The 21,333-nt window shown below is 42.5% G+C and overlaps 1 protein-coding gene across 4 annotated transcripts in view; it reads right to left on the minus strand.

Annotated features, from left to right (window-relative positions):
- Positions 1–14,486, minus strand: part of prdm4 (PR domain containing 4) — a 30,273-nt gene extending 15,787 nt beyond the window's left edge. The window contains exons 1-7 of one of the 4 annotated variants that reach the window (XM_080190961.1): positions 14,440–14,486; positions 13,173–13,239; positions 12,431–12,561; positions 9,193–9,378; positions 3,994–4,791; positions 2,338–2,487; positions 1,579–1,697 (exon numbers count right to left, since the gene is read on the minus strand). In XM_080190961.1, the coding sequence (XP_080047087.1) occupies positions 1,579–1,697; positions 2,338–2,487; positions 3,994–4,791; positions 9,193–9,378; positions 12,431–12,560 (1,383 nt within the window). In that variant the 5' untranslated portion in view covers position 12,561; positions 13,173–13,239; positions 14,440–14,486. The other 3 variants (XM_080190965.1, XM_080190962.1, XM_080190964.1) reach the window with 3 other exon arrangements.
- Positions 14,487–21,333: the final 6,847 nt, after the last annotated feature.

The raw sequence follows: 21,333 nt of genomic DNA on the forward strand, positions 1-21,333 counted from the left end.
GATGGCATCCGCTGTAAACCTGTTGTGGCAATAGGTCAACTGTAGTGGATCCTGACAATTTGGGAGGCTGGAATTGATCCTTGCCACAAATAACCTTTCAAAGCATTTTATAAGGATGGACACCAGACAGTAATAATTTAAGGCCTGGCTTTTCATTGGGATCGGGATGATGGTCATCTTCTTGAAGGAAGTAAGGACCTCAGGTCAGCATAAAGAGAGGTTAAACAGTCTCTTCGCATCTCAGGTGGTTTTCCATAGATCGTATCTGGATTTCTTGAGTAGGTCTGACTTGAACACTTCAGACCTGGATTTCAGCAAGCAGCTATCCCTGTTCATCCATGATTTCCGGTTGGGAAACTGGATTTGCTTTTTGGCACACAGTCTCTTATGCACTTACTAATGATGACTATTACTGTAGTGGCATACTCATTCAGATTGGTCACGGAGTTCTTAAATATTGACCAGTCTATTGACTCAAAACAGTCCCATAGATCATCCAATTCCTCAGACCATCATTGCATGACTTTGACTTTCTTTATCAGATTCTCTCTTTTCAGTTTTTGCTTGTAAGCTGGGAGCAGGAGCACAGCCTTGTGGTCTGATTTAACAAAGTGCCCTAGTCTCTGTACCATAACTTGAAGTAGTGCTTTGGGTTAACCTTTCCTAATCCGTTTATTATCTTAAGCACTTCCATATAGCTCATTCTCATTTCTTTTCAAAGAGGGTCAAAATTGTTCAAATCTTTCCACACGTCTGTCCTCTGGGATAGGATTTATGGTCTTTTTGTTTCCAACATACCTCAATTCATGAAATGAATGCAATGCTTACACAGTTGGTCTGACAGGAACACAACACAGTTTCAAGATAACTTTTGCAGATTTGCATTCTGCTAATCTGGCCATGGATTTAGCATTCTGTTTTCTTTGTTAATCACTGCTCTGCAATGAGTCGGCATATTCAATGATGGGTCAACTAGCATGCCTGATCTCTCTGACCCTCTTTCCTAACTAATTCACTAAGTATGTAAGATATAGTATGTGCCTTGTTTATATGAGTATTGAGGTCACGTGCCAGCTATAGTATCTATTACTTATTTTTCTAAAGTTTAAAGTGTCACAGCAGGTTTACATTAATACTGCAATGAAGTTACTATGAAAATCCCCTAGTTGCCACACTCCAGTGCCTGTTTGGGTACACTGAGGGAGAATTTAGCATGGTCAATGCATCTAACCAGCACGTCTCTCAGACTGTGGGAGGAAACCAGAGCACCTGGAGGAAACCCACACGAGGAGAATGTGCAGACTCCGCACAGACAGTGACCCAAGCCAGGAATTAAACCTGGGTCCCAGGTACTGAGAGACACAGTGATAACCACTGTGCCGCCCAATGTTTACTAATCATAAAGTCAGTCGGTTACATCTGCATTCCCAATTAGCTATTTATTGGCAGAGGCTAACATCAGACAATGCTATGTCAGTGACCCTTCATTTTTCTGTCTTTTAGTATTACAGTATTAGGATACAATCAAAAACATTAAGTACAAAGTTTGGTTTTACAGTATATTTCTGTCACACTAACCTTCCAGATATTAGTGTTGCTTTTGTTTGACCAATCGGCGACTTCCAACAAGTTAATTTCTTCTCCAATCAGAGGTCCAAAACAGGTGCGTACAGGAATTGTTTCTTGACTCCATACACCTGTCAGACATCAGAGCCAATGAAGCTGGGCCAGTCTCAGTAAACAGATGCACTCAGTGCTCTGAGGCAATCCGTGTGACCAAACATTATTAATGGTGCCACTAGATTTGTCTGTTGCTGCTGGGGTGAGGTGCAGGTTGGCTGGGTGAGAGGAATGCAGAGTTAGGAGGACGCACCAGAATGGTTAAGGGGTGCAGAAGAAAGCACAGATTACCCGAGTCTGGTGCAGGGTGGAGGGAAGGAGCAGTTGAATTTGGGTGATTTGGATGGAAGCGCAAACCAGCTGGAATTGGAAGAGAAGTTTGGAGTCTGGAGAAAGGATAAATAGATTTGGGGCATGTCGAATGTGGCTAAAGAAAATACATTTTAAAATTACACTTTATGGAGGATGTCTATAAATCTCCACTAAAATTAAAATATACTCCCAAAAATAAGCAGATGGACGGAAACATCACAAAGACTATAACAATAAAAAAAAGCTCATCTGCTGCAGTTTAGTTTGTTCCATAGCAGCCAATGCAATTAATTTCCAATCTCAGCTATTCCAGAAATTCCAGAAAGTTCTCAAAAGAATCCATAAGATGACAACTTCCTTTTATAAACAGGCAGAACATATAATGAGATGAAACTTCCTGCATACCAACATCTTCTCCCGTGACAGACTGCCTAAGGCTTAGCTGTCTAGGGATCGACAGTCTGGCTCGGCTGCTGACTGGTGTGTCCGGAATGAAAGTTACAGCTCCGTGCTCAGGACAGTCAGTAGGATAAGCCCGGTCACACAGAGTACACCCTGAAGAACAGGGAAAAACAAAACTTCAATATCAACAGTGGTATATTTTTATCAGTGACTGTTAAAGCTGCTTTTATGTTAGTTCTCAGCTGCCAGCTCCCAGGTCTTGTACAGCTGGTAGCTGTCAAAGATGAATGGACCAGACACTTTTTTTTAAGGCCACAAAGATCAACTTATTAAACAAAGTTTTTCTGGCTGCCTCAGGCCATTACATAGGCTGCTTCCTGATGGTGGTCAAAACGTCACCCGACCCGCACTTCAGCAGAATGGCAAACTCCAGAACATGGTCAATTTACAGAATTTACAAAAATTTATAGGAGGAAAAACTAGAGGACACAACCTCAGGCTAAAGTGACAATACTTTAAAACAAAGATGAGGAGGAATTTCTTCAGCCAGAGAGTGGTGAATCTGTGAAACTCTTTGCACCAGAAAGTTGTGAAGGCCAAGTCATTGACTGTCTTTAAGACAGGGATAGATAGGTTCTTGATTAATAACAGAATCAGGAGATATGGGGAAAAGCAGGAGATTGGGGATGAGAAAAATGACAGCCATGATTGAATGGCAGAGCAGACTCAGTGGGCCAAGTGGCATAATTCTGCTCCTATATCTTATGGTCTAAAGCCTCCAGGAGAATGTTGTACTTAGCGCAGTCTCTGCTAAGACCCAGGTTGTAACGTAAAAGTAGTTTAAGTACTATTCGAAAATATTTGCTGCGATTGATGAAACATATCCAAATTTAAAGCAAGATTGTCATACAACGGGGACATGGGTATCATGACTATGAGTTACTAGTCTGGGACAATTTTTGAGAACTAGCTGTATAAACTAACAGATATTGGATTTCCTTAAGTTGAAACAAAACAAGCCATCAAAGAATTAACCCCACCAATGTAACTACTAGATTAAAAGATATCAAACAGAAATACAATGTGCAATTTCAGTCACCATTTATATTACAATGAAAATACAAAGACTAATGCAGTGGGTTCAACAATTTCCCTGTTGCCTGTGTGAGTGATGTTGGAATCCAGCAGAGAAAACTAAGATGAAAATATCCACTCCTTAAGGGTAAATGTTTGGACAATTTCAATCTGACAATACATCCTTCATAATTCTACGCAAATTAGCATGACGATTGAAAGGCCAAGAAGACAGCTTTTGTTTAAATTCAAAAAAGGCAAGTTGACTCTGATTAATTGAGGTTAAAAGATTAAATGTTACACAAGGGAATACTCTTCTGCTTCAGGAATTAAAAGGTACCATGTTTGGACATGCACCTACATCCACGCTGTCCCTCACCTTGGAGAACTGGATGTGAACACCATCTGTAAAAAGGAAAATAGTGTTCCATTCCCAATATTAACAAAATTGATACCACCAGAGGATGCTGACATTAGAAAATGGCTGCTGTAGTTTAAAATAACAAGTATTCTTGCATCCAGGATTCAAAAGTGAATTCAGATTTTATTCTTCAAATACTAATGTTAACAAAAATTACTACTTACAGATCGTAAAGGAATCTGTGAGATTCTCTTTGTTAGAGCTGGAGTCCTCCATCTGCAGAGATCCTGACACGAATGAAAGGTTTTCTGAGGACCCATCCACCCGATTGGTACCCATGGAAACCTCCGTTGTAATGGTTGAAACGGAGACAGTGTCCAGTCCCACGCTGGACCCATGAAGCGAGACTGGCTCAAGTGAAGGCAATGAGTGAGAGGAAGAAAGTGCCACTCCTACTGGGTTCGAGTTCATTGCAGCAGCATGGATAGAGTCACTCAGAGTATTCTCTGGCAAGTTGCTTACTCGACCAGTCATTGGTTCTGGTTCCATAACAACTGGCAACTCTATGGCGTTGGCATGAATTGGAATCACTGTGTTCTGCCCTACTACTGCCTCTGCCTCCAAATTATTCCCCACTGTGTCCACAGTTATTGTTTCATGGTTTCTGGAGCCAGAGGGCAATGCTTGTGGCTCTCCTGTGACGCCATTCAAGGTCAAATCTTCACCCATCCCTTCTGTAGAGATGGGACTATTTACTCGAGAAACCGTTTCCATGGAGATGTTGGCATCCAATGGGACCTCCTGGTTGTTGCTCTGATGCAGACTCTGGGAGTCATGGCTGCCTACTTGTCTCGAGTCTATTGAGACGATGCTGGACTCCAAGCCCACTGCACCACTTGGTTCATAATGGTCAAGAGTCGGCTGGTTGCCAGATACCGGTAGTGCAGGACTGCCGTCCACGCTGATAGCACTGGAATGGATGTACTGGGGAGGTGGTCTGTCAGCCAAGTAAGACAAAATACCTGCAGGAAATAACAAATGTAAATCAAGAAATATTATCTTTACTTCACATCAAATCATGATTTTTTTTTTGATGTATGGTACAAGAAGGAATAAAAGAGTGGAATGGGGAGAAGCAACTCCATTTCCTGGGCAGAAACCAGAATTTTTAATCTGGGGATGTGACTATGCACAGTGGAAAAGGATTTGAATTTTTGTTGTTCAACTGCCCAAATGTTGTGCAAGTGTTTTAAAGATTACTTAAATAAATCAAATATATTTGTAGCAAATAACATTATGCATAATTAAAAAAAGACCAGTGACCCAGCTTGTTAAAGGTTTCATGGTGTTCAAAGACGTAACAGACTGTTTCTGGACACCACATTCTCAATCCCAGCATTACCATGATAAAGATGTGAACTGTGGAGTCCATGCCTCCCCTCCAGGATTGGAGATCTTGCCAGACTGCTGTCACAGCCCTCATGGTGGCCAATAATGAGACACAGGAACAAATAGTCTGTTTATTTTTCCATTGGAGGAATTGTGGTTTGCTTAGAGATTAGGAATAGAAAACAAAGTAGTAACTATCATTGACAATAATGAAAAGACTGTGGCAACTGAGAAGTTTAATCAGAACACATTTGATTCCATAAACAACATTGTGAGAAGGAAAAACAGATGAATTGGAATTACAGATGAAAATATATGGCAGGTCAGCAATTCAGTCATCCATCTGAAAGGGAAAAGAATTGGAATGTCCTCTCTAGAAGTCCCAAACAACAACAGTGCAGACAGGGCAGCAGGGACACACGTGATGGAAACATGGAGGCAGCAAGGACACAAGATGGGAACATGGAGGCAGCATGGACACAGGACTGGAACATGGAGGCAGCATGGACATATGAAGGAAACGTGGAGACAGCTACTTAAGAGGGAAATCAGGAGGGCTAAAAGAAGACATGAAGTTGCTTTGGCAGACAGAGAGCAGGAAAATCCAATGAGCTTCTATAGGTATGTAAGGAGCAAAAGGATAGTGAGGGATAAAATTGGTCCTCTTGCAGACCAGAGTGGTAGACTGTGTATGGAACCAAAAGAGATGGGGGAGATACTGAATGGGTTTTTTGCATCCGTATTTACTGAGGAAATGGACACGGAGTCTACAGAAATAGGGCAAACAGGTAGGGAGGTCATGGAACCTTTACAGATCACAGGGGAGGAAGTGCTGGCTGTCTTGAGGCAAATCAGAGTGGATAAATCCCCAGGACCGGACAGGGTATTCCCACAGACCTTGAGGGAGGCAAGTGTTGAACTTGCAGGGGCCCTGGCAGACATATTTAAAATGTCAGTATTCACAGGGGAGGTGCCGGATGATTGGAGGGTGGCTCATGTTGTTCCATTGTTTAAAAAAGATTCCAAAAGAAATCCAGGAAATTATAGGCCAGTAAATTTGACGTCAGTGGTGGGCAAGTTATTGGAAGGTGTGATAAGGGATAGGATCTACAAATATTTGGATAGACAGGGACTTATTAGGGAGAGTCAACATGGCTTTGTGCGTGGTAAGTCACGTTTGACCAATCTATTAGAATTTTTCGAGGAGGTTACCAGGAAAGTGGATGAAGGGAAGGCAGTGGACATCGTCTACCTGGATTTCAGCAAGGCCTTTGATAAGGTCCCTCATGGGAGGTTAGTAACAAAGGTTCAGTCGCTAGGTATACGTGGGGAGGTAGTAAATTGGATTAGACACTGGCTCAATGGAAGAAGCCAGAGAGTGGTTGTGGAGGATTGCTTCTCTGAGTGGAGGCCTGTGATGATTGTTGTGCCGCAGGGATCGGTGTTGGGTCCGTTGTTATTTGTCATCTATATCAATGATCTGGATGATAATGTGGTAAACTGGATCAGCAAATTTGCTGATGATACAAAGATTGGAGGTGTAGTGGACAGTGAGGAAGGTTTTCAAAGCTTGCAGAGGGATTTGGACCAACTAGAAAAATGGGCTGAAAAATGGCAAATGGAATTTAACGCAGACAAGTGTGAGGTATCACACTTTGGAATGACAAACCAAAGTAGAACGTACAAGTAAATGGTAGGACTCTGAAGAATGCAGTTGACAAGAGGGATCTGGGAATACAGGTACAGAATTCCTTAAAAGTGATGTCACAGATGGATAAGGTCGTGAAGAGTGCTTTTGGTACACTGGCCTTTACAAATTTGGAATATCGAGTATAAAAGTTGGAGTGTTATGGTGAGGTTATATAAGGCATTAGTGAGGCCGAATTTAGAGTACTGTGTACAGTTTTGGTCACCTAGTTACAGGAAGGATGTAAATAAGGTTGAAAGAGTGCAGAGAAGGTTCACAAGGATGTTGCCGGGACTTGAGAAGCTACGTTACAGAGAGAGATTGAATAGGTTAGGACTTTATTCCCTGGAGCGTAGAAGAATGAGGGGAGCTTTGATAGAGGTATATAAGATTTTGAAGGATATAGATAGAGTGAATGCAAGTAGGCTTTTTCCACTGAGGCTAGAGGAGAAAAAAACCAGAGGGCATGGGTTAAGGGTGAAAGGAGAAAAGTCTAAAGGGAATATTAGGGGGGATTCTTCACACAGAGAGTAGTGGGAGTGTGGAATGAGCTGTCGGATTAAGTGATAAATGCGGGGACACTTTTAACATTTAAGAAAAACTTGGACGGGTTCGTGGATGAGAGGCGTGTGGAGGGATATGGTCCAAGTGCAGGTCAGTAGGACTAGGCAAAAAATGGTTCAGCACAGACAAGATGGGCCAAAAGGCCTGTTTCTGAGCTGTAATTTTCTATGGTTCTATGGTTCACAAACACATGAAAGGCACATGGAGGCAGCATGGACACATGAGGGAACATGGAACCAGTACAGAAACGTGACTGGAATGTGGAGGCAGCACGGATACATGACGGGAACATGAAGGAAGCATCGCAGACACATGCAGAGAGCACAGACAGATCGAGGTAATTTGAATAAGGTAGTACAGACACATGAAGGAAATGTGAAGTCAGCAATAGAGAGAGATGGAAGGTTAACAGAGGACAGCACAGTGTCACTGTGGTTAGCACAGCTGCATCACAGTGCCAGGGACCCGGGTTCGATTCCTGGCTTGGGTGACTGCCTCTGTAGAATCTGCATATTCTTCCCATGTCTGCATGTTTCCAGGTGCTCTGGTTTCCTCCCACAGTCCGAAAGACGCACTGGTTAGGTGCACTGGCCATGCTAAATTCTCCCTCAGTGTACCCACTGTGGCGACTAGGTGATTTTCACAGTAACTTAATTGCAGTGTTAATGTACTACTTGTGACTAATAAATAAACTTCTTAAAAAAACCTTTGAAATAACAGAGACTGTCATACAAGGGATTGAGGCAGACACTGAGGAACCTAGAAGAAGCAGACATGGGATACACGAGGGAGCAGGACTGATAGATTGGGAAGCATGTATGCCTGGCAGTTGTTGGAATGCACAATATGGTCGTGATTCTCCCATCCCGACCCACAACTTTTCTGGCAAGTCGGGGTGGGAGATGCGCATTGCCAGGAGTACTTCATTCCAGCGGTGTTTAGAATGGCTTCCCACATTTGGGGAACTAGCAGAAGACCCCACTGGTATGAAGGGAGGGAGGGCACTTAGGGCCCCCCAGAAGGTTAGGTGGCAGGGGGTCGTGCCCCATCGGCATGGGCACCCTGGCAGTGCCAGCCTGTGCCCCTGGCACCGCCCATCCCGTGGTGGCACCTTGGTCTTCCCACCGGACATTGGGCAGTGCCAAGGGGGTGGTGGGACTATTGTGGGGGGAGCCTAGAGTGGGGGTTCAGCTGCCACTCTGCATGGGGATCGGTCTGGAATGGAGGGAGGGCAGCAATTGGAGTGGTCTGGGGGGTTGGGGGGGTGGTCTGACAGGGTGAGGAGAGGATCGTTACTACTGGGGGGGGTGGGCTGGACATCTGGGCATTCTAGGATGGTGGTGGTGGGGGTGGGGGGACGGTGGTGAGGACTGGCCCAGGAATTGTTGAGGGAGCTGCGATCGGGCTATTGGGGAAAGGGGGGAGGCTAAGGGGAGAGGCTGGAGGGACAGCACTGCGAGGATCCTGGGCTGGCCAGCGGTGCAGCTGGCCAACAAAGGGCGAGACTGACAGATAACAGAGATCTAGAGCTTTCAGATTCTGGTGTGAATAGGACCCCACTCCCCTCCCCCCAGGTTTTTAATGAAATTTCCAATTGGGACCTCTGCATTGCACAGAGTGGGGAGATTTGAGTGTGAAGCTGAACTGACAAAACAGTCGTGATCTAGAACAGTTTTCCCACCAATTCAGCACTTTCCTGAGAATCACCTCTATATTTCTGACACGATGCTTAAAAGAAAGCAAACGCTACATTGTTTCCCTCCTGCTGCTGATCTTTACTTACCTGGCAGAATGTGCCGAAAGTAACTGTTCTCCAAGTGTGAATATGGAGGAGGCGGTAGAGTATAATTTCGCTCTGGAATGCTGCACATTACTCCACGTTCTCCAATGCTCATTGGAAGCATTAATGACAGGGCTGATGGGAGGGAGCCTAAGGAAGGACTAAGATTCGGTATTGCCACTGGCATTCCTGCAGCATAACACCAAGAAATTAATGAAAATGAGCACACGAATATTAAATGTTTTCCAAACTTTCTGTGCAGCATGTTTTGCTTGAATAGGCACAGACTAATTGCTAACCCTTCCAATAACATCACAAAACGCTATACTTGCGAATAGCAAATGCACAGTCTGATAGTGTACTATCATCAAGGCTGCCAATTTATGGTTTTGGTGGGGAGGAGGGTGAAATCAAACAATTGGATCCTTAAATGCCAGTAAGACTGCCAAACCTGTATTACAAAAATAAAAATGAATTTGACATGTTCAGTTATTGCATATCAGTGACCCTGATTATGATTTCACATAATACAGGTATGGTATTTACAGCAGTGAGGCATTGCATGAATTTTTTGGCAATTACCTGGCACTAAAATTACTTAGAAGACAAAACATCCTGGTTACAATGCATCAAAACTCCATAAATTGTGAAACCTGACGAAATCAAATTATCTACAAGCATCTGGGCTAATTTTCTGCGTTTCTTCAAATGTAGTTTGTTATTCACTTTATCCTTACTCCTCTAATACTTTAAGCGTCTCACCCTGATCCACTCTTTTTGCCTCTCTTTTAACTCCTTATTCCTAACTGTCCATCAAGTGTCATGCCACATTTCTCACTGAGATCTCTTCACTGCTTTCTTCCCTAAAGCCTGTGTCAAGTGAGTGACTTCTCAATCTTGTTAATTTAACCTCCATCTCAATTCATCAGCTATCAGTCTCTTGAGTATCCCACTCTACGCCCTAACTGTGGAATTCCTCCCCTAAACCTCTCCATTTTTTTAAAGGCATTCTTTCAAACCTATTTTGTTGACCATCTGCTTTAATATCTCTTTATTCAGTGTCAAATTTTGCCTCAAAATGTTTATTATGTTAAAGGTGTTACATAAATGCAAGAGGTTGTTGTTGTCAGTTCGCACACCTATTGCTCTCTGGGCTAAAATGACTACAGTAAGAAGTCTCACAACACCAAGTTAAAGTCAAACAGGATTATTTGGTAGCAAACGCCACTAATTTTTGGAGCACTGCTCCTTCATCAGGTGTTAGGAAGCTCTAAAAATTGCAAGGACTGATAAAGCTTGAGTTGCAAAATGGCCATGGAGAGTCACTTCAAAAAAGATCATGATCTAAAGACTCACCTGACGAAGGAGCAGCGCTCCGAAAGCTAGTGGCGTTTGCTACCAAATAAACCTGCTGGACTTTAATCTGGTGTTGTGAGACTTCCTACTGCGTTTACCCAAGTCCAATGCCGGCATCTCCACATCTAAATTGACTAAGCAGTTCTCAGCTCCCACATATCATGAAAGCCCTTCCCACAACACCAATGCTATATGAAATACCTGTACAGCATTAAGTAACAACAAACCCTGTCTTTGGATCATGATCTTTTTGAAGTGACTCTCCATGGCCAGTTTGCAACTCAAGTTTTATTAGTATTTGCAATTCTTAAAGCTTCCCAATAAATTGCTGAAATGAAGGCTAAGGGAGTAACATCCTATTCTATGAACTTTGGTGCTACTAGGACCTGTTGCCAAAACTTCTGTTGAAAAATGTGTTTCCAAGGCACATGATTGACATTTGGCCCATTCCCTTTTTTCAGATAGATTGTTGGTCTTTCAATTTGTGACAAAGATGCACATTCCACAAGGAAGAATGATGGGGCGACCTTGCGAGTTAATTTCAAATTGAACAAATTTCTGCCTACAGTTCTTTGGGCCCACTAAAGCAGAGTTTCAGAGACATTGACTTAGTAAAATTTGCACTCCAACTCTAAGGGATACGGAGGCACTGTGTATTCAAGTACCAAGATCTCTCGAGAAAGAAGCATTCTGAGGTATTATGAAACATCAGTTGAAACTTCAATAAAAGCCAAGTGCAAGTAAAATTAACGAGAGTGCCTAAGACGCAACAATTTTACAGGTAAAACGTTATAAACTGAGAATAGATTTCAGACCATCAAACAGGGGTGGCCCCATGCAGCTCTTTGACAAGAATGTGGCTCATTCCTTGTCCTGTCAAACCCGTTAAATCACATAATGGTGGGAAGTAAACAGCCAGATGCAGCCTCAGCAACCAATAGCTTCACAGAAAGAGCAAACTGCAGAGTAGGCTGCTGGGAGAAGAGAGGGAGGAGTTTTTTTAATAAGATCAACGATACGTTCCAGCATCATAGCAAGATTTTTCACAGTTTCCCGTTGGCCTTATGTAGAATCACATGACCCTCAGTCATGTTAGTAGTTCCCTAACCCATCCTCTTGCTGGTGGCCCTTCAACTCTCAGCCTGGAAAGTGAGGAAATAGTTTAATACAATACATGAATGCAAGAACCTACTGTGTTGGAACACAGGTACCCTGATTCGAATTTGTTGTTCAGTAGTTGGTTACAACATTTTATCAAGTAAAATACTTTAAAAAAAATCTCCTGACTGATTTTCCACATTGGAAGAGCAAGATTACCAAAGTCAGTTGATCAGTGAGTATGTGCTAGCTCTGAAGTGTGCCAATGAAACACATTTTCTTCTGCCATGATCTGAATTGTGTGTGAAGGAAGCCTAGAAGATATGAGAGGGAAAAACCGTAGCTTTCCTCACAGAAGTGTGTGCAACAGTAATAAAAATGTATCTGTAAAGTTTGTCCGTGTCTTGCAGCTCTAGAATTTCTGGAGGTTATTGTATGTGGGCTTAAGGTTTGGCCATGTCTGGTATGGAATGATATAAGCTCAAAGCAGCAAACAAACCTTCAGTGAAAATAATGTTAATATTCAAGAATGTTGTTAATCCAGTCTGGAGCTGGCGGGTACAGCAAAGAGTTATTATGTATTCCATGAGGCAAATAGATTGAGAAAAATAAAGGAGAAAATACACACTTGCAAGAAGTAATAATCCAAAGGAAATAAAGTGTAACTGGCACTTGAGTTTGGTGGGTGATTGATCAGTAGGGAACATGCAGTCTGCTGGCTGATCAGTGACAGGGAATATCAGTTTTTGCACACTGAACTCTTCCAGTTTATATCAGCTTTTCATACCTGGAGCTGGGAGAGGGTTGTGAGTGGGTGAACCCATTCCTAAGTGACTTCCTGTAACAGGTAAGCTGCTGCTAACAGATGAAACACTCAGCTGATCCATCCCCACAGAGCTCAGGTTGATGTCATTCATGCTGCAAAATACACAATGTTTGTGTTACTAATTGTTGATGTGGCCTGAGATTAACAGCCAGTGTAGCAATCTCAAACGCAGTTCATTTCAACAAAAATTTCAAAGTACATACAATGTAACAAAAGACATTTCACCACAATAAAGAAAATACATTAATTTAATATCTCCAAGGGCATTCACTGATGAGTGCAACTTCATATGATGGCCACTGCCACCCCACAAATCCAGCAGGGAACTGGATTTAAAATCCTACATTCATTTACAGAGTCAGAGATCTGACTATGTAAGCTCTGGAGAAATCACCCTGTCCTGTTAATGATCCTGACTCTGTGCCTCTGAACAGCATAATTTACTTCATTCTGGGATTAGAGAGCTGAAGCCAAATGAGTTGATGGCACTAGCTCTACGGCCTAACTCCAAGGCTTTTCAAAATAAAAGTGCCACCCTTGCAACCATTGTCATTTTACACTCTTCCTTATTTACTCACTCCTCACCGAACAACCAATAGAAACACCAAATAAAGAAAAACATCCAGGTACTGTACTGTAGAGAAGAAAAATTGGTTTCCTCAAATAGTAATCACACATTTCTAAGACAAAAGCAAAAATTTACCTTAAGGTGTCTCCTGGTTTATTCTATCCCAGAAGGTTTTCTCTCCTGAAATATCCATCTATTCCTACTGTGGAAGGCAAAGGAAAATCAGGAGAAAGACAGGATATGGACCTCCACACAAATATACCCCCAATAGCCCAGTTACAATACAAATCCATTTGGTATATATCTGCCTACACTAGCCCTTATGTAATCCCACACAATACTGGTACCAATCCAGCACAGATCTACATGTCTGCAGCCCAGAACCAGCACATATGAATCCTACTAAGGTCATACACCAGCATATCTTTCTCAGAATATGTCATAATTACCCAACAAGCTTACACCAACAAAACCCACTGAATACCTAACAGGAAATCCAGAACAAATGCACAAACAACCCTTAAGGATACAACTACCAAATCCAATATATTAATATTTACCATTGGCTCTCAGTCTGTGGAGCAGAAAGAATTTTGAGGAGCTGCATGTCCTGCTCAAAAAAAAGTTCAATTCCACCCTGGCCAATTAATCTTATCAGACGTGGATTGTGTGACGAGGATTCATGTCTGCATGAAGCTGGTGCAAGCACAGGCTGGGCACAGAGTAAATGCAGATAGAGACCAGACATCCAGTGGGTGCTGGCACAGGCTGGCACCATACAGGGTGCAGGACCAGGTCAGGTACCCTACAAGGCACAGGCACAGGCCAGGCAACCCTGTGGGATGCAAAACCAGGCACCAGGCAAGGTGTAGGAACAGGCCAGGCACCCTGTGGGATGCAGGAACAGCCCGGGCACCCTGTGGGGCTGGGCACCCTGCAGGGTACAGGAACAACCCAGGCACCCTGTGAGATGCAGGAACAGCCTGGGCACCCTGCGAGGCACAGGAACAGCCCAGGCACCCTATGGGGCTGGGCACCCTGCAAAGTGCAGGAACAGGCCAGGTACCTAGTGGGTGCTGCAGCAAGCGGGGCACATCAGTACAGTGAAGCTAACACAGAGTAGGGGTGTGTGTGTGTGGGGCACTCTCTCAGTGGGGATGTCAGGGTAGCTGCCTCTTTAACTGGGTTCACAATGCCTCAGGCCGGCTCTGCAGTGATGCTCAGTGTGAGCGGCCCCTATCAGCCTGACCAATGCTGGGAGCCGGGACAGGCCTGGCTGGCTGCCCTGTGTTGGCTGCTCTGTGTTAGCTGCCCTGTGCTCATGTGCCAGCCTCAGGCTCCTCACTCTCTCCACTCACTTTGCTCCTTTTTGTTGTCTTTCCCCCGATTGTTTGTCACTGACCTGACACTCTGCGCAGCCGCACATCCACGCCTTCGCCACACGGCCCCACTGCGCCTGCGCCGACCCACTGCCTCCCCCTGCTGCCTATCCCCAGAAGTGAATCCCTTCCCTATCCCTGGGTCAACGGACGCTGGTTGACTAGGCTGAGAAAATATCAGGAATGCTGAAGTTACTGGGGAAGCAAAGAAAGAGCTTGCGTTGTTTGGCCATATTCTCAGGACTTGCAAAGCGCTTTGCATCCAATGAATTATCTTTGCAGTGTGGTGAATGTTGTACAGGCAAGTAAATGTTCACTAAGATACCACAAGTGAGGATGAAGCCAAGCTGGGGCTTTTAAAGTTCAAATCTGCAAAAGAAAGGAAGGTCATTTTTTTCAGTGTTAACCTTGCAATTAATGAGTTGGAAGAAGAAACTGTGTGATTCCAACACGTAGAAGTGTTTGCCATGAAAGAAGAAACAACTGTTTTCGAGCCAACCTCAGCAATGGAAGTGAGGTCCATTTGACATTGGAGGCAGCTACTTTCTTTCTTCCAACTTTGTAAAAAGTAAAAGAGAGAAATACAGTGAATTTCCCAATAACCATCATTTCTTCACTGCTCTGTCTATATAATAATCTCCCCAGAGTATGAATATCAAACAAAAAGGTTTTTGACATCAATAAAAACTTGTCCCTTACAAATTAAATGTGGAAGCAGGGACTCCCACATCTCCTTCCTTTGTTGCCTCTTCTAAAGCAAACAACGGTATCTCAGTTATCTTCTGCTGCTAAGTTCATTCCTGTTTCTCACCCTGTAGCTTGCTGATCCCATTCAATCTTCTCCTACGTGAGATCTGAATAGCTGTTACTTTCAGTCACAGATTTGTTTATTCACTTACTGGAGAGCTCCTATGACTTATAATATGGAGTTCCCACAGAGAAAATGAACCATCAAAAAGCTTACACTTGGCAGGATTCTCCAAGGATATTGCTTAATTGCTTGACGTGAAGGAGTCTGTACATTTTGATCAAATGTATATTGTCTTAAATTTATACTGCATGTTTAGGATTAATATTAATCTATCATGTTTTCAATATAGAGGCACAGCAGCCTGTGGCCATCACTTTTCCTTACATTGTGAAGCCATTAAAATTGTCCAAATGCCCAAGGGGATAGCTGTGGTGGTTAGAGAGCTCATGCAAAAGCCCTGATATTTTTCAGGGACGAAGTGGGCGAGCACAGTATTGCAGAATAAATCCAGCCAAACAGGGATGGGGAGCTTCTTATTAAATTTAACATCCAAGCTGGTTAGCTGCTGGGTGCAAGTGAAAGAAAGCCATAAGTGACAAATGCTTGCTGACTGTCCCAGCAATTGTGAAAATGAAAGGAGCAAAAGATTAGGGGTCAGTGAGGAGGAAGATCAATAATCTTAGCGATGGGGTGGGGGGGGCGAGTTAGACCATGATAGACAAGGTGGAGGTAGAAAACATTCCAGGGAAGCTGAATGGAACATTCTTGCTGCTTTTGACCCACAAGAAGGGCCGTAAAAGGCACTTATTCTCTTGAAACAGCTGCTCCTGCCTTCCTTTCACTGCTGGGTTTTCTGGACTCACAGCAGTTGTTACATTTAAATTAAGCTCCCAATTGCTCATTTCTAGAGCTTTCTGATCACTTTTTTTTCTGGTTTAAATGCAGATACACCAGTTGAACAAGCATGTCTTTTATTCTCCCATACGTTTCTGAGCCTCCTGATATAACTGATTTGGTTGTATCTTTATCCCATTGGGCAGTATTCTAATTAGTTGCCTCTGGAATTTCTGATGGGGGAGTGTCGGGGGGTCCGCTAAGTGGAAATGCTGGACTGCTAGACTTGCAGAATGTGAGTCATAGAATTTCAGGAATCTATAGTTTTTAGAATGTTCATTATGTATAACTGTAACAAATTCAGGGCAGCTTTAATAAATTGTGATCACTTATTCTACAATGGAGCCCAGATTGTGGCAATTGTTTTATATAAAGGGAGGATATTTTTTCCTTGTAATTTTGGGAGACCTGTTAGACAGATGAACTTTTTAGAATACAGTGCTGCTGCCAATGACACTCATCTCTGAAATAATGAACAATGTAGAATTTCACAGCTTATTTGTTACTGAACTTAAAGGTACTGTTGTGATATAATGCTCATTTTATATCAAAAAGAAAGAATTCTAAAATATGTTGGGCTGTCAATACTGTGGTACCTACTCCCTCTGTGTTGCACCAAAGTTGCAGAAACTAAGAAACAACTGGCCAGAGATTTTAAATTTCAGGATCGCTCATGGGGGAAATCTTGATCCCAGTCACACTTTAGCAATGTAGATACTGCCATGATCTCAGAGAACAACCTCAAGAGGCAGCAGTGCTTCACTCAGTAAAACTAATGCTTGACATTGAAGAAAAAATGCTCATGACTATCATTAAATGAAGGTGCTGTGGTTTTCATGTTGCTTGCCAGGACACATAGAGTGCAACTTCTCCCATAGACTGCAACTTCAAAAGCCTTTGAGATTAGCAGTGGGTCAAACAGGGCACTGGTTCTGGCACTGGTACTCTTTGGTGTATTCGTCTCTTGGCTGCTGTCCTGTGCCTTCAGGTCATCCACAGAGGATATCTGCTTATACACCAGAACTGACAGGAAGCTGTTCCGCTTTGCTCATCTGAGATCCAAGAGAAAGTCCTCATCAGAGAGATGCCTTTCACTGACAATGTCACACTACCATTCCATCCCGAGGAACCTTTTCAGCAGCAAATGGACAGACTCTATCATACCTTCTAAAAGGTTTGGTTTGGTTATCAGCATCAGGAGGATAAATGTCCTGATCCAGGATGTTGCTGTACCATCAATCAACATTGACAATGTGACAGTTGGAAGTTGTGGACAGCTTCACATATCTAAGCTCAACAACAATCTGTCACTTGATGCTGAAATCAACTCACATATTGCAAAAGCTGCAGCTGTTATGTCCATGCTAAGTAAGAGAATTTGGAACAACAGAACCTGACTGAGGGCCGCAAATTACCAGTTTCCAAGACTGCATCCTTAGCAATGAGAGCTGAACAATATATGCTAGAGGGAGGAAGAAGGTAAACAGTTTCTACCTTCACCGTCTCAGACATATCCTTTGTATCTTTTGACAGGACGCAGTTATCAGAGGTCCTGGAGTATGGTAATTCCATCAGCGTCCACTCACTGCTAAACCAACAACATCTGTGCTACTCAACCACGTTCATCCAATGGGTGACAGCTGCATGCCCTCCTGTCTGGTGAGTTGGACACCAGATCATGACCTCCTGGATATTTATTTCTCTGCTATGAGAACACCTGCAGTGAAATATGAAGACGAGACATTGACACTGACAACTGGGAGATAGTCACTGACAGCTGTGACCTTTGGACACTGACTGTTTTGAAGGATATTGGAAGGGGGGAGCAGAAATGAAAAACTCACCTGGTTGAGGGCCCAGAGAAACCAGAGACCAGTGAATCGTGTACCTTCTCAGGCTACTGTTGTCTCCTGCGACAAATGCAGCAGACACGGACATGTCAGAGTGGTGCTTCTGGGACACACCAACTGATGTTCAACACAGAGTTGACCGCCACAACGTCCATGGCGCTGCAAAAAATCATGAAAAAAAACTGGAGTGTAATCAGCTAATATTCTAACAAACTACTATCCTCATCATCATAATCTGTCTACTGAACATTTTTCTACCAATCTGCCTAGCCTTCCACCTTTCACTTTAGCTACCACTTTGTATCTATCTTTATTAATGTTTGCATCTGTGTTTATCTGTGGTGTTATCTTTTTTCTATCCATCTCTCCCATCCATCACCATGTATATGTTTTCATACATTTGTCTTTGTATTACTACAGCTCTATATTTTTGACTGCGAGTCTGATTTTTGCAGCTTCCTTCTCATTTACCCACCTCTTCTGCTATATACACTCTGTAAAACTGAAATCTGATCACTGATCTATGCTGTAGTGAAGTTATTTCAATCACCACTATTCAAACATTTTTCAAGTGTCTGGGTGGGAGGAGGCAGGGCTCTGAAGAATCTGTGCTGCTCTTTGATCTGAGTGGAATTATCTGATTCCAAAACACAGGAGCCTGAAACAGTCTTTGGTATACCTTGCAGAACAGAGGAAGAAGCTCTCTGCTGCTTGCAAAGCTTTCCTCAACTCTTTGGACCAGGAACTTATAAAGCTGCTCAAACACTGGGAAGACTTTTGAAAATTTTCCAGGCTCTAAGAAATCAAAGACTGTGTTCCCGTTTCCCTTAGGAAGGCTACAGGGAATGAGGCAAACAGTAAAAATGACCAGAAAATCTTAGAGCCAGAGGTAAGAAAAATTGCACACAAAATCAATCACAGCAATTGGAAGTAAAATTCCTGGGTGTAGTGCTTTTCTCGTCAAACTTCTCTTTTATTTATGCAACCTTGTTTTTTTCCAACCTTTTCTTTCTAGTTCTCTCCCTTTTTCGTTCTTTTCTGATTCTTGTTTTCCATTGCTGAATTCTGCCGATGGATTGTGCTATTATTTAATTCTGAAGCTTGTTTTTTTTAGTATAAACTCAATATTGAATTTTTTTCCAAAGTTGCAATAGTTGGAATAAATTTCCTAATCAGAGACACTGTCACATTTTACTTTCTTTCTCCTTTGTGATATTCAATAAGTATTTATTTCATTCCCTTTGTTTCCTGAGTACTTGAGTTCAGATTAAATACAATTTCCTCTTTCTCATCTTGTCCCTCTGATGTCTACCTTCAATTCAATGCATTTCATTGTGTTACATTTCTCATTTTACTCCATTTATTTGTTAAGATTTATTTCTAATCCCATTCATTTTAATGCAGAGGCATAGAGACATTTTGATCTCTTCCATTCCTGAATATGCACGTTCAGTAAACCCAAAAGATAAAATATTTAACCCATTACGCTGATTGACACCATATCCTTTTTGCAGTATTGGCAAATTGAAATTTAAACAGTGATACAAGGGAAAGAGTCCCAGACTGAACAAATATATGTCCAATCAAAATCAACTACAAATCACACCTCTCCTTGGATTTCAGTGTTTCAATATCTCTCGTTTACCAATCTCTCGCTTTGAATAATCTTTTTCTTGATACAGTCTCAGCCTCTGTCTCACCTGTGTGAGTTAATAAGGTAACAAATTACTTTCGTTTTAACTTATAGAAAATTTGGTGATCTGGAGTATTCTTGAAAGTATATTTGTTCAAGTTGGTGAGTGTCTATTCCTGAAAGCCAGGCAGTGAAGGGTAGACCTGGTATCATATTTTTCACACACTTTATGAGCCATTTATACACATTAAGAGCAAAACTTCCAAATCCATCAATGACAGTTTCAATCTGCTGTTATCTATAGGAGCACAGGTGAAACCCCAGTTAATGCCCACCACCTGAATGCAATTAAATGCTTAATTACTAAATAATTAGCAGTGAGGGTGAACAGTAGATCATCCAGTCTTAATGCAGAATGGTGATTTAAAGCAGCTTTAGAACAACATTATCAGTATGAATTATTTTTCACATTGTGCAAAGATGTTGGATCCTATTTGAACTCCTGGGTGTGAATGTTACCTCGTGAATGTCTGACTGTCCAGGAGCACAATGGGGAGGCTAAGTAGATTTTAATGTTCTACAGGACAAATTTGTAGCGGAACTCAATGGGAACACCAAGGAGACCAGCAAACAAGAATGGCATTTTGGGTGGCAAGAAGCCTGGGATCCATAGGCAATGGTACCTGGCATCAGGTGAAGGAAGGGGGGGGGGGGGTGGTGCGAAGGTGATCATAACTTTTGGGGAGAGTAGTGAAGGTTGGATGGAAATGGAGGCCCAGAGCAGGGTTGTTCAAAGTTTCCTCATGAGGTTCATCTTTGCACTCATTTCCTTCCTGTACTACAGAAAAAAAACTGGAAAAAAATCCTAACTTGCTTGACCCTTTCTAACGATGGTTCCTGTTCCAAGCAGTTTGGCTTCCCAGGGTAGGTCATCCAGTGGTTAATGTTGTAGTCGGATCCAAACTGTGTCATCTGGACTCATTCTGCATATTAAAACAAGGACCCCATTTGCTTTGCATGGGTGTCCTTAGCCAGCAGGTAAGTTTCCAGATTAATTTGAACTGACCACCCCATTTCCCTCCTCCTTTCTACCCCTCCCCATCGTCTCTCTCTCTTCCTCCCCCTCTCCCTATTTCTGCTGGGTAGGGAAGAGTTAAATTTCCCTCCAATTTTGCAATTGAGAACAGGTGAATAAATAATATTTATTCAAAACATCTCCTTACAAGCATAGTGTAAGGAGCAACCTTCTAGACCTTGGGTTGCTAGGCAACACAGTAAGTCATGGTTACTGCCCCAGGATAATTAGACCAGATCTTTAATTCTCAGTAACCACCAAGTTTAATTTATTTGGTCTTAAATGTAACAAACAAAATAAGTGTTATTTCTACTAAAATGTTAAAACATTGTTTGCTATAATATGTTCATGATGGCAACAAATGCTGTGAAAAGTTAAGTACTGACATAAACTCAGAGCAAGCTAATTTAAGTTTTTCTTGCTATAACTTACACTCCTTGCATTTTTATTTCAGACAGACTACTCCATCAAGGACACACAGAACAGCTTCTGTGCCATTTAATGTTTATCGATCTTTTTTCTGAAGTTTGAAAGAGACTAATGTAACATGAGGTGTATTTGAGAAGTTCAAACGAGGAAAATTGACATTTGAACCTTTTAAACAACTGTTGACGGCAAATTGCCATAAAGTTGGAAGTGAGCTGCAGGTACTTAAGAACAAAGAACAAAAATCAGCCTGGGAAACAGGCCCTTTGGCCCAACGAGCCCACACCG

Source organism: Carcharhinus amblyrhynchos, chromosome 6 (assembly GCF_965287045.1).
Source record: "Carcharhinus amblyrhynchos chromosome 6, sCarAmb.v2.hapA, whole genome shotgun sequence".
Taxonomy (NCBI): domain Eukaryota; kingdom Metazoa; phylum Chordata; class Chondrichthyes; order Carcharhiniformes; family Carcharhinidae; genus Carcharhinus; species Carcharhinus amblyrhynchos.